This window comes from Trachypithecus francoisi, unplaced genomic scaffold (assembly GCF_009764315.1).
Source record: "Trachypithecus francoisi isolate TF-2019V2 unplaced genomic scaffold, Tfra_2.0 Lachesis_group1, whole genome shotgun sequence".
In the NCBI taxonomy this organism is placed as follows: domain Eukaryota; kingdom Metazoa; phylum Chordata; class Mammalia; order Primates; family Cercopithecidae; genus Trachypithecus; species Trachypithecus francoisi.
Window position 1 is genome coordinate 124,472,646 of NW_022681454.1, and position 14,494 is coordinate 124,487,139.

The following is a 14,494-nucleotide window of genomic DNA, read 5'->3' on the forward strand; positions in this document are numbered from 1 at the left end:
TTTATAGTGTGGGCTGGGCGTGGTGGCTCACACCTGTAATCCCAGCACTTTGGGAAGCCTAGGTGGGCGGATCACGAGGTCAGGAGATGGAGACCATCCTGGCTAACACAGTGAAACCCTGTCTCTACTAAAAATATATATATAAAAAATTAGCCAGGTGTGGTTGCAGGCACCTGTAATCTCAGCTACTCGGGAGGCTGAAGCAGAAGAATGGTGTGAACCCGGGAGGCAGAGCTTGCAGTGAGCCGAGATCACGCCACTGCACTCCAGCCTGGGTGACAGAGCAAGAGTCTCTCTCAAAAAAAATAAAAAGAAAAAAAGGAAATTTATAGTCTGTAGGAGTATAAATGTACACAAATAATTATAAATTGAAAGTAGAAAATGGTTGTAAGTGCTATTTAAAAAATAAGAGTCTCTGCAGTGAGCCGAGATTGCCCCACTGTACTCCAGCCTGGGCAACAGAGCAAGACTCCGTCTCAAAAAAAAAAGTCTATAACATGTTAATACGTTTTACGTATTGGTCATGGGATTCAACTTTAATTCTCTGACAGAGATGCAGTATTTATGGGAAAAAGATATGATCATATACAGTTTCAATAGATGGGTTGGAGATCAGATATTTCATGAGAGAAGTGGAACTTGAATTACAGCATGAAGCAATAACTATTTTTTTGTTTAAAAAAGGAAGGGCATTCCAGGACTAGAGAACATTGAGAATTGCAAAGCTGTCTGACACTTTATTGTTAGAAATAAAAGCCAGAAAATAAAGCAAGAAATTGAGCGTGACTAGAATATTATTCACTTTAATGTATTTAATGCTTGCAGTGGCCTCATATTCTGGATTTTTCATAACAGCTCCAATTCAGATACTCCTTTCTTCTCCTGTAAGCACTAGATGTTGAAAAGCATCTTGCTGAGCCTGGGGAGGGCACATTTTAAATGTGGATCAAAAATAATTATACTTCGTCAATAGCTCATGTGAACTAGTAGACCAGTGAGGCCAACTTAAATTCCATACAACTACGTTATGATTGATGTCTGCCAATTTCCATGTTGTCATTTGAACATAATTAAATATATATTTTTGAGCTATTCAAATTTAATTCTATTTAAATTACAAAGTGAAGCTGGGGCATTATGAAGTATTTTAGGTTGGTGCAAAAAGTAATTGCAGTTTTTTGCCATACTACTATTTACTGTACCCTTCCCAGTAAAAGGGCACAACTAAAGCCTCCATATGTGCCTGACATTATAATCATAGCAAGCACTATTATTAAGAATGTATGTAGCTATTAATAAAAAAGAGTATGCAGTGTAAAGAGTTGATTATGTGACCTATTTTGCTAATTTGGGCTGCTTTGCTGGAGAACATTAAAATATCCTGGAATTTCAGTATGTCAGCATCCAAACTGTGTCTTCCAGACTGCATGAAACAAAGGCTACGTGGCTGTGAAGAGAAAATATTTTGCATAGCATGGTATGCATTATTACAGATGTTTACTTTATAAAAGTAGCTTATAAATCTGTTGTTTTAACATTTATAAAAACAAGAACTTACCAGGTATCTTAAACAGTTAGATTCTGTGGTTTAATAATCACTTTTAAATTAATATGTTTCAGTTCTGGAGGTGGTTTTTGGCAAACCTGGCTTCTGGTGGAGCTGCTGGAGCAACATCCTTATGTGTAGTATATCCTCTAGATTTTGCCCGAACCCGATTAGGTGTCGATATTGGAAAAGGTATGAGATTTTTAGAAATACTAACTATTCCCTTCTTTGCATTTGGAACCATGTGTTATTTATTATCATTAATTGTGCTATGATAGTGTTACCAGATAAAGTCTACAAACTTTATTCTCAACCAAATGGTAGAGTCATAGGGCCTAAAGTATATTACTTGCTGCTTTTCCCTTAAAAAAGGGAAGGAGGGAAAGCCTGTTGTAACAAAAAAGTGAGCGTTAAAAACTGCTTATAACTTAGTCCCATTTTTCTTCCTAGAAAGCCCTTCCTAGATTTTTTTCCATGCAGTTAGTCCTGTCTCAGCTATGGCTCCTTTCTAGGTTAGATGCACAAATCTCATCCTAGGGAGTCCCTTTGCCTCCATCCTTACTTAAATATCACATCTTCCCTTTTTTGTTATTACACCCTTTTTTTTTTTTGGAAGAGTATTATTTGGTAACTTTTTGAGAAAGAGTGAAAAAAATAAAATAACCTCTTACATATCTAAAAAAAATTATTTGTCTTACCCTCTCAAAAAGGGTAAGACATATATAAAAGTCTGAGTTTAAAATTATTTTCCTTCACAATTATGAAAAATTACCCTGACTTCTAGTTTCTAATGTTGCTCTTAAGATACCAATTTGCTTACCCTGGATCCTTTAGTATATGTTTTTTCTTTTTAGTTTCTTTCTATCCCTGATGATCTTATATTTCACAGTAAAATATCTTTATGTGAGTCTTTTTTCAGTGTTTGAGTGTTTGCAGAGATCACACAACTGCCCAGTTAAATCTGGAACCTGTGTTCAGTTCTGTGGGTGGCAGCACAGTCAGTCATTTGGCTGCTCAGGGTGAGGTTGTGGATATTGAGCATCTCCCTGCTCCTTTGCCTTCATCCTGGAAGTAGTAGTTAGTTCCTCTGATTTCTAAGTCTTTCTGAGGTTATTGTGATCAAATGGCTTGCTTCCCAACAATATCTTCCTCTGTAAGAAAATAAGTTCAGCTTTTTCTGCTCTATTTGGAGAGTTACCTTACCACTCCTCCCTGTTCTCTCCATCTAGCAAAATTTTGTGGATTTCATTCTGTCATGTTCTCTTCTTGGCCTATCTGGCTTTAAACCTGTTTTATTTCGTTATTGCTAATGTAATAGAGTTTCTTCAGGGTACAGAGATTCATTCAACAAATATTGAGTGCCTTCTGGATTACAGGGTGCCTGCAGATACAGGGTGTGTGTGAGTGTGTATATGTATATATATGCACACATATTCACACCCCACCCCCCATATAAGATATAGAGCTCACGCCTCGTGTACCTAAGAGTCTAGTGGAGGATACAAGTAATAATAAATGAATAAATGACTAAAATATATTGTCACTTAATGATAAATGCTAGGGAAAAAAGTTAGAAGAGAGTGATACCAATTTTAAATAAGTGATCAGAAAATGTCTCAGAAGGGGTGGCAGTTTGAGCAAAAACAAAAATGTAAGTTTCATCTATTTAACTGGAAGTTGAAATTTTATTTTTATTAATAAGAGCGTAAAATAACTCAATATTATCTTGCTTTAAGTCCCATAGTTTTGTTTTCTCTTTCAGATCAGGAGGATTTAGTTTATTTTTAGAAGATTATATTGTACATATATAATAGTTTTAAAATATTGTCAAGGAATTCTTGGTCAAAGGAAAAGAAAAATAAAGCCAGAAAATACTAGAAAAATATGACCCCTTCATGTGAAATGTTAACTATCTTAAACTATCCTTAGAAGTTTTTAGCTTTATCATTTTGCTTTTCAACAGTCCCAGAGTTTTTCATTACTTTTTTTTTTTTTTTTTTTTTTTTTTAAGACAGAGTCTCGTTCTGTCACCCAGGCTGGAGTACAGTGGCATGATCTCAGCTCACTACAGCCTCTGCCTCCCAGGTTCAAGCAGTTCTCCTGCCTCAGTCTCTGGGTAGGGATTGCAGGCGCCCACCACCACACCCGGCTAATTTTTGTATTTTTAGTCGAGAAGGGTTTCACCATCTTGGCCAGGCTGGTCTTGAACTCCTGACCTCGTGATCCACCCACCTCGGCCTCCCAAAGTGCTGGGATTACAGATGTGAGCCACAGTGCCCTGTCGAGTTTTTCATTTCTAAGTGTTTCTTTGTTTTGTTTTAATAGAGACAGGGTCTTACTCTGTTGCCTAGGCTGGAATACAATCATAGCTCAGTGAAACCTCCAACTCCTAGTCTCAAGTGATCCACCTGCCTCAGCCTCCTGGCTAACATTTTTTAATTTTTTGTAGTGGCAGGGTCTCACTATGTTGCCCAGGCTGGTCTTGAACTCCTGGCCTCAAGCAGTCCTTCTGCCTTGGCCTCCCAAAGTGCTGGAATTACAGGCATGAACCATCTCACCTGGCTCATTTCAAATTATTTTCTGAACCTCAATTAGTAACTTCTGATAACTTTAATAAAATGTTTTAAGGTAGGTTGTTTGAAGTAAATTGTTTTCATGAGAGATTAATATTTTCCATAATTTCTTTTGAGATATTACTTGAAATCTTGATTATCTGTAAAAGAATGGGAGGATTTTGATTTGTGCCTTCTTTGTTAGATTTGTAAGTGGGAATTTCAGACCATTTAGATCTGTGAAGGTTTATTTTGATTAAAGTGTTTATTGGATATATAATGTTGCTAATAAATTTTAAATGGCTTTATTTTAGGTCCTGAAGAGCGACAATTCAAGGGTTTAGGTGACTGTATTATGAAAATAGCAAAATCAGATGGGATTGCTGGTTTATACCAAGGGTTTGGTGTTTCAGTACAGGGCATCATTGTGTACCGAGCCTCTTATTTTGGAGCATATGACACAGTTAAGGTAATCTGGGGGCTTTAACTTGGACATATTACATATATGGTTTCTATTTATTTAATTAGTAATGTTTTCAGCAGATATGTTACTTTTAATTATAAAAATAAAAATCAGTGATGAAATAAGAGAGACATGAAATTCTGCTTAATCATGATTTTGCCATAACCTAATTAAATTATAACTGCAGTGTGGATCTGACTTTACTTATAAAGCATGTATCTAAGTTTTTGAGATGTTTTCATATACATCACATTGCAAATGAAAAACATGCTAATTAAGCTTACATCATCATCAAATCATTGGTATATGGAAAGGCATCTTCTAGCAGTTTTTCTGATTTCATATTAACCCTATTATCACTTTTTATATGCAAATAATCAAATGTCATTTTGAGAAGTAGGCAAAGCAAATTAACTAAATAAATGCTACTGTAGCTTGGTTATCTCCTGGATACTGTTAGAGTCTGTGTTGTATTCTCCAGGTTGTTCTGCAATTTACCTTTTCATTTCAGATTTTAAGAACACTTCCATGTGGTAGGAAAAAGAAAAATTGTAATAATGGCTACCAATTTTTAGCTATTACTTAGTTCTAGGAATCTTTTTTAAGTACTTTACATCTTAAATCTCAGAAATCACCAGTAAAGAACTTATCCATGTAACCAAAACACTACCTGTTCCCAAAAACCTATTGAAATAAAAAAAAACAAGAAAATAAAGATACTTCTAGTTGTTTAAAATAAATAATAAAAAAATAAAATCCCCCCTTTGTTTAAAGATAAATAGCCTAGGAATTGCTAAGTAAATAGCCTAGAAATGGTAAGTAATTTACTTGTTAAAGGCAAGCAAAAAAACCCATGTTCTTAATGCCTACATTATAATGCTTCCAAAAGGAATTAATGAAATCTGGACAGATCAGTTTTTAGTGTATTTTTTAGACTGCTATGTTAATGGAAATTACAGGATCTCCTACATTTATTTAATCACAAAAAATGTTATGTGCATACTCTGTCTCTAGTTTTCTTTGTTATCACCTGCAGTAGTGAAATTTAGGAACGTTTCTCCACTAGATTAAAGTTTTAAAGCTGCTCATCAAATATGTGTTGATGATTAAAGCAAGCATTTTTTTCACTTTTTTTAACCCCACAAGGAAGAGCCATGGAAGAACTTCTTTGTTGTCAGTGTCTGCTATCTTCCCTAGTTTTATGTGCATTAATAACAAATTCTTATCATGGCAAATAGGCTTTATATTTTTGAAATATACTTTTGAAATGTAGTCATGTGATGTGTGGCAGTCCACTTTTTATTGATCTGTCACTATTAAATCCAGCTTTTTTATTGCATTTTAAGTATAATTGGACCGTCTTTCATATATTTGTAAAAATTATCCTTTAACTTACGAATGTAAGATATTTTAGAAATTTGGATAGTTACTTGGTACATTTTTCTTTTCTAGGGTTTATTACCAAAGCCAAAGAAAACTCCATTTCTTGTCTCCTTTTTCATTGCTCAAGTTGTGACTACATGCTCTGGAATACTTTCTTATCCCTTTGACACAGTTAGAAGACGTATGATGATGCAGGTATTTTATGTTACTGCTTCTAAGCTTAGTTGAGTTTTTAATATCTCTGATATTTGGGTATAATCAAATTTAAGAGAAATTTTGGCTGAAAGGCATAGATCATTTGTTTTACTTAGCTAAAATAAATACACGATGTATTCTGTCTTATATTCTTTCCTATCCTAAAATAACCATCAGCCAGCAAAGCTTCTTCCTCACCTACCATCAAAACAGAAATGCCTACTATTCCTGTAGCATATATTGCTTGGAAGGTAGAGGGTTATGGCAGAAATTGGATGAGTATGTCTATCTTAACTGATACACTAGATTAAGTAGAATGAGCCCAGTCATTGAAATATTTCATTGTTTATTGTAATATATTTTTAAGAAAGTAAATAATTTTGAACTCCAAGGACAAAAACTTGTTTGTAATGGTTTATGTTCTAAATATAAATCCCTAAACCAAATTTTTGATGAATTTGATCTCTATTGTTATTACCAGTTGACCATCCCAAATCTGAAAATCCTAAATGCAGAATACCCCAAAATTCAAAATGTTTTGAGCACCAACATGATGCTCAAGGGAAATGCCCATTGGAGCTTTTCGGATTTCAGATGCTCAGCTGGTAAGTATACAAAGCAAATATTTCAAAATCTGAAAAAAATTCAAAAACTTCTAGTTCCAAGCATTTCAGATAAGGGATAACAACCTGTACTTATTGCATTCATTCATTCAGCAAATATTTGCATGCTTTATCTATGCTATGCTCTGGTGAAAGAAAAAGACAAAATCTGCACCCAAATTCATGGTCTAATATTGAAGACAACAGTTAATGGTTTAAATACAAATGTGTGTAGGTTCCAGGAATACATAGAGGAGGGTTGCCCAAATGCTTAAAATGATCAGACGTGGTCTTTTAGAGAGCTAAATCTCAATGAGTAGGCTTACTTCAGTCAGTGAGAGAACATTCTAAGCATAGGGGGAAAATCGTACACAGAAATATGGCTTGAGAAGTAGTTCAGTATAGCCAGGTCATAAGTTTTATGAGGGCAAGTGAAAATAATGAGGTCAGAAAACTAGAATAGTAATATAGTGCTTATTATATGCTTTATTCTGTCCTAAGAATTCTATACTTTTACTCATTAAATTCTCAAAACACTGAGGTGTAGTTACTATCATTACCCTCATTTTTATTGACTACAGAATGGTCCTGGAAGGACCAGTAGGCAATCTGGCAGGATAAAACTAACCTGTTACTTCTTTTCAGGATAATACTTAGAGTTATTCCATTTATGTCTGCGTTTCTTCTCTTTCTATAGTTAGCTCTAATTTAGCACATTGAGAAACTTTTTAAAATAGAAAATTAATATGCATGTAGACTATGGATTGAGTCAATGGTATTACATTTCCTGAATTTGATAACTGTACTTTGGATATGTAAGAAAATATCCTAATATTTAGAAAATACGCACTTGAGCCTAATATTTAGAAAATATACACTCATGCCTGTAATCCCAACACTTTGGGAGGCCGAGGCAGGCGGATAGGATCATGAGGTCAGGAGCTTGAGACCATCCTGGCTAACGTCGTGAAACCCCGTCTTCTATTAAAAACACAAAAAATTAGCTGGGCGCGGTGGCAGGCGCCTGTAGTCCCAGCTACTCCGGAGGCTGAGGCAGGAGAATGGTGTGAACCAGGAGGCGGAGCTTGCAGTGAGCTGAGATGGCACCACTGCACTCCAGGCTGGGCAACAGAGCGAGACTCTGTCTCAAAAAAAAAGAAAAGAAAAAAAAAGAAAATATGCACTTGAGTGTTTAAGGATAAAGGGCATGATGTCTTCAACCTAATCTCACAATCGTACAGAGAAAAAAAGTGGGAATATGATGTCTTATATATGTGTGTGTGTGAATTAGTTTGCTAGGGCTGGTATCATCCACAAAAGTGGTTTGCTTAAACAACAAATTTATTTTCTCACAGTTCTGAAGGCTACAAGTCTGAGATCAAGATGGCAGCAGACTTGGTTTCCTTGTCTTATAAATGGCTGTCTTCTTCCTGTGTTTTCACAGGGTTCTTCCTCCTCTTTTCCTTTTTTTTCTCCTCTGTTCCTCCTTTTTTTTTTTTTGGAGATGGAGTCTCACTATGTCACCAAGTCTGGAATGCAGTGGGGCAATCTTGGCTCACTGCAACCTCCGTCTCCCAGGTTCTAGCAGTTCTCCTGCCTCAGCCACCCAAGTAGCTGACATTACAGGCACACACTGCCACACCTGCCTAATTTTTTGTATTTTAGTAGAGACAGGGTTTCACCATGTTGCCCAGGCTGGTCTCGAACTCCTGAGCTCAGGCCAGTTCACCCGCCTTGGCCTCCCAAAGTGCTAGGATTACAGGCCTGAACCACCGCATCTGGCCTGTTCCCCTTTTTATAAGGACAGTCATATTGGCTTAGGGTTCACTCATGTGATCTCATTTAATTCTAATTACCTTTAAAGACCCTGTCTCCAAATACAGTCACATTCTGAGGTACTGGGGGTTATTAGGACTTCAGTATATGATTTTAGCAATTCAGCCTATAACAGTACTACTTAATTTTTGTATTTTCATTTTATATCCCACAACTTTGTTAACCCTAATACAAACACGAATGTGTATGTACATACCTTCCAAGTTTTTGTATACATGAACAGGCATATAATCTGCAACTAATATCAGGGTTTTCTTCCTTCCTTATCAATTCTTACACCTTTTATTTCTCTTTTTTGCTTTTGTGTACTCACTGAGACCCCGGATTCAGTGTTATATTTACAAAGTAGTAACTGGCAACCTTATCTTGTTCCTAATCGTACAGAAAATGACTTCAGTGTTACATAATTTAATATTAACTGTGGGGGTTTTTTGTTATTATCCTTTATCATGTAATGACAGTTCCTTTCTGTTCCTGGATTACAACAGTTTTTAATTACGAATGACGGTCATATTCTCTCTATATCTGCTGAGATGATTAAACCTTTTTTTCTTTTAATATGTTTACATATTGTGTTAAATTAATCTGTTTTCTAGAGCTAAATCTTGTATGCCTGGGATAAACCCAGTTTGTAAGTATTGTATTCTGTAGCCCTTGCTAGATTTGATTGCTGGGTTTTGTTCAGGATTTTTGCATTCATGTTTCAATGACACTGGCTTGTATTTTTCCTTCTTGTATTGCTCTAGTTTGACTTCGATAGCAAGGCTGTGTGAGCCTCATAAAATGTGTTGCGGAGTCATCCCACTTTTTGTCTTAGAATAACTTCTGTAAGATTGGAATTAAATGTTCATTGAATGTTTAGCAGAACTTACATGTAAAGCCATTTGGACATGTGGTTTTCCTTATGAGAAGATTTTCAACAACTGATTGAATTTTTAACAACTATAGTATTCCAGTTCTTTTGTACTCTGTTGGTAAATTATACTTTTCTAGGAATTCATCCATTTCTTATGACTTAAAAATAATTGTCATGAAGTTTTTATGATATCATCTTGCTCTTAAATTTCTGGATCATCTGCATTTTTGTTACTGTTGCCATTTCTGATAATCTTGGGGCATTTTCTCCTCAAACAGTATTTCCAAACTTTGTTAGCAAAGTATTTCAAAGACCTAACTTTGGACTTTTTTTGTGTTGTGTTTTCTATTTCCATTATTTCTGCCAGTTATTTTCTTGTTTTTACTTTCTTTAGCTTTATACTTTGTCTAAAAATGTTTAGGTTCCTCATTAACTTTCAGCCTTTTCTAATATTTCAAGGTCATTAATTTCCTTATAAATTACCACTCAAGCTGCATCTTAAAAATTTAAGTAAGGAGTTTTGCAGTTATCATTTGGTTTTCATTGTTTTCTAAGAATAAATGTTTTTCTTAACATCCCAATGTATGATTTCTTTTTTTTTTTGTTTGTTTGTTTGTTTGTTTGTTTTAGACAGGGTCTTACCCTGTCACCCAGGCTAGAGTGCAATGATGTGATCATGGCTCACTGCAACCTTGACTTCCCAGGCTCAGGTGATTCTCCCACTTCAGCCTCCCGGGTAGCTGGGACCACAGGCATGTGCCAGCACACCCAGCTAATTTTTTGTATTTTTTGTTGAGATGGCATTTTGCCCCCATATTGCCCAGGGTGGTCTCAAACTCTTGGGCTCAAGCGATCTTCCTGCCTCGGCCTCCCAAAGTGCTGAGATTACAGGCATAAGCCACCGTGCTTAGCCCATATGGCATTTTTCTATTTTGCTATTGATTTCTCAATTGATTGCAGTATGGTGAGAGGATAAATCATGGTCTATGTGATGACATCCTTTGACATTTGTTACGCCTAATGTATGGTCAGTTTTCAAGTGTGCCTGAAAAGTATGAATGGTCTCTAACCACTAGGGACAGTAGTCATATATGCCTGTTAACACAGTGCTACTCAACACAGTGTTTATCTTATCTATCCTTAGTGCTAATAGAAGACTATCTTAAGATAAAAGATATTCAGATAATGGAAAACCCTTTGTCTTTCTTTATATAGAGTGGGGAAGCTAAACGGCAATATAAAGGAACCTTAGACTGCTTTGTGAAGATATACCAACACGAAGGAATCAATTCCTTTTTTCGTGGCGCTTTCTCCAATGTTCTTCGTGGTACAGGGGGTGCTTTGGTGTTGGTATTATATGATAAAATTAAAGAATTCTTTCATATCGATATTGGTGGTAGGTAATTGGGAGAGTAAGAACTACATGGATTTAACTTGTTAAACATACAAATTACATAGCTGCCATTTGCATACATTTTGATAGTGTGTTGTTATTGTCTGTATTTTGTTAAAGTGCTAGTTCTGCAGTAAAGCATGTATTTTTTCAAGGATTTAAATACTAAAAATCAGATAAATATGGATTTTCTTCCCACTTAGACTCAAACACATTTTAGTGTGATATTTATTATAAGTAGTATATTTTGTTAGTTTAAAATTCTTTTTATGATTAAAAATTAAAACGTATAATGCTGAAATCTAAGAAATGAAAGTATCCTCTTTTAAATTGCTATTCATTTAGTATACCTGTTTTCCCATCTTTTAAAGTCATATGGTATGACATATTTCTTAAAAGCTTATCAATAGATGTCATCATATCTCTAGGCACAAATAAACTTGGTTCTATATCTCTTCTAAGACAGCTGTTATTACTGTGTACAATATTTATAGTATCAGCCTTTGATTATAGATGTGATCATTTAAAATTTGATAATGACTTTAGTGACATAAAACTGAAACTAGAAAATAAAAATGGCTTATCTGCTAATTTTTATCTTTAAAATAAATAAAATCTTGCTAGTGTGAATATATCTTAGAACAAAAAATATCCTCTTGAAAATTAGTTTGTATATTTTGTTGACAATAAAGGAAGTTTAAAACTGTTATAATCTTTTTTTCCCTGACTCTGACTTTATTAGTAAGCAGAGTATAGCAAAATTTTTGTCAGAACTGGCTTAACTAAAGAGAAAGGTATTTCTCAATGGATAGATATAAACAGCATTCCAAGGTTTTGTATAGGAGTTTGTCTTGTTTTTCAGAGCTGTTGTAGAATACAGTATGTTTGAAATCCCCAAGTTTTTAACGTTCTAATGAGTAAAGGTATGTTAAGCTAGTGGGGATAAACTATAGACAGATTTTGTGAGGCTGTGAATGGGCAAACTAGGGTGGGTGAACTTCCTCATGCACAGGGACAGTGTATTTCAAGGACAATAATACAGACCACACTTTTAAATATATTGGTGTTATCACTCAAGAGGAAAAAAACATCAAACTCTAAACATCATTTCTTGCAGTGGTCAACATAACGGAGTTATAGGAACAAAATAGAAAATATTTTCCTTTCCTTCTACACTATTAAATGGTTCAAAGAAAGATGGTTAAAATAACCAAATATGAGGAATAGTTTCCCATATAAAGAGTAAGATAATATAAAAGTTTTCCATTTGTACAGAGGCATGCATAGAGAAAAAAAGGCTTGAAACTCTGAATTGGCATGGATAGAGGGCAAACAGGAATTTAATCGCTAAATTGCTAGATAAAATGCTATTCTTTGAAGCCTAAAAGATGTATAGTTAAAACAAAAAGTAAAAATATTACTTAGTAGCCTGGACAGAGCTAAAACTGTATAAACTACATTAAACTGTTATTAATGAGAGATAGTTCATAGTGAGCAAAATCATAACGTGATTATATAAGGAAATTATTTTTTAAAATCAACATTGGAAAATGAATAAAAATATATTTAAAATATGTACAATTTTTATCTTAAATGACTAGTGCTGCATCTTTTTTTTTTCTGTAGAAGAGAGCTGGAGTACTGCATCTTTTACAGTGTCTTATTAGATAGGATTTTTAATTTCCTGCCCTAAAACTATCTCCCCAAATAATACCTAAAATTCTATACTCAGAGCTTCATTCTCTTAATTCATTAAAATACACCCTCCATAAAACAAGATGACCTTTTAAGTTGATAGTCATTTATACTTACTGAAACTACATTTATTTTGATGAATTTTACATTGTTTTCTCATTATGCTAGAGAAAGTGGAGGGGGGAATGAAAATAACACATTGTCTGGGTAGTAAGAGGCCAAAAGCCCCTGAAGAGATTTTTGCTATTTTATATTCCTACTCTAGATTCATGCTTTCTAGTAAAACTTAGAACTTTGGTACCCTCACATTAAATTTTCTGAAACAGTTCCTTTGTTCATATATAAAATTATGCTACAAAAGTAAGAAATTGATACCTTAATTCCTCATTAGCTGATAGATCGAAATGTAGATTCAGAAGGGCTCCTTTTCTTCCACCACTTCTTAAATGTTAGTATTCTCCAGGGGCCAGTCCTTTGCTCTTTTCTCACTTTATATATGGTAGATTGTGCTGACACAGATGCCCCTACCCCACCAAGAACATGCTGGATAAAATATATCCAAAAAGATTTGGTTTTGTTTTGTATTGTTTTAAATAGGGAAATAGCATATTGAGAGATGTCAGAAATAAGATACTGAAGGCCAGGAGGGTAACTGGGAGCTAACATTGTAGCAACCCACAGATTTCAGAAACAAATAGACACTAAGGGTGATTTTGACACCCACATGTGTAGATAGGAGTTAAGGAATTGGGGACCTGGTAGAGTAGGCGGTTGAAACTGAAACATACCATGCCTACCAACCACACAAACTGTCCAGTGAAGCTACAAACTTGGGTCCAGGCATGGGATGCGAGGCAGGCAGCTGGTTTGAGGCCAGGAATTCAAGACCAGCCTGGGCAACATACCAAGACCCCTGTCTCTAAATATATATATATATATAATATATATATATATATATATATATATTAGCCAAGTATGCTGGCACATGCCTGTAGTCCCAGCTACTCAAGAGACTGAGGTGGGAGGATCACTTGAGCCCAGGGGGCTGATGCTGCAGTGAGCCAAGATCATGCCACTGACCTACAGCTTTGGCCACAGAGTAAGACCCTATTTCTGTTTAAAGAAAAAAAAAGCTACAATCTTAAAAAGAGTGTTTTATTTAAGAAGAGACGCTAGAAAAATAGGCAACAAATCATAGTGGAAAAGAATTGCCAACTACCCCAACAGTGAATAGGGAAAGAAGAACCCACCTGTGATGTCTCTGGTTTGGGGGTTAACAATTTTAAAAATTAAAAAGCCACCTGTGAGAAATCAAAACACCACAATCTTGTGCCACAACAAAGTATGGAACACATATGTATATTTAAACTATCTATATACTACAGGAACTCCAAGCCAAACCATTAAAACTGTTATAGGACCAGTGAAGCCCTCGGGGCATTGGCAAAAACAAATACAAAACCTCTCTGAAACACTTCTACAACGTAGGCCACAAAAAATCCTATAGAAAAACTAGCCTTCAATGAAGATGAACTGATGAGTCATCTGAGAAAGCACTGTGTGGCAAAGGTGGTAGACATGACAAACAAAATTAGCACCCCAAGAACTAAAAATGTGATGAAACACTCTAAAAGAAACTATAAAATTAGAATGTTTAAAATGATTAATAGACTTTTTAAATAATTAGATTTTTTATTTTTTAATAAAAATAGTACAGTATGAAAGGACAGACAAGTTTGAAAAAACATCTAGAAATTGTAAGTACAGTGTTTGAAATTAAAAACATGACAAAGGAGAGTCTAAAGGTCAGTGGTTTGAATACGTTTTACATATTCTAATAAGAGATCCAGAAGAAACTGAAAAAGGGTGTGAGAGACAACAAAAGAATAATGCCTGATACCTTTCCAGAATCTCAAGAACCCATTTGTCTTCAGGTTAACGAAAAACTCTGAGTGAATAAATAAAAAATCTAC

The 14,494-nt window shown here is 35.0% G+C and overlaps 1 protein-coding gene across 2 annotated transcripts in view; it reads left to right on the top strand.

The window, feature by feature from the left end:
• SLC25A31 (solute carrier family 25 member 31) overlaps positions 1 to 11,538 on the top strand; it is a 36,132-nt gene extending 24,594 nt beyond the window's left edge. The window contains exons 3-7 of one of the 2 annotated variants that reach the window (XM_033215208.1): positions 1,621 to 1,738; positions 4,413 to 4,567; positions 6,014 to 6,139; positions 6,621 to 6,744; positions 10,649 to 11,538. In XM_033215208.1, coding sequence (XP_033071099.1) covers positions 1,621 to 1,738; positions 4,413 to 4,567; positions 6,014 to 6,139; positions 6,621 to 6,744; positions 10,649 to 10,662 — 537 coding nt within the window. In that variant the 3' untranslated portion in view covers positions 10,663 to 11,538. The remainder of the gene's footprint in view (positions 1 to 1,620; positions 1,739 to 4,412; positions 4,568 to 6,013; positions 6,140 to 6,620; positions 6,745 to 10,648) is intronic. The other variant, XM_033215206.1, reaches the window with a different exon arrangement.
• Positions 11,539 to 14,494: the final 2,956 nt, after the last annotated feature.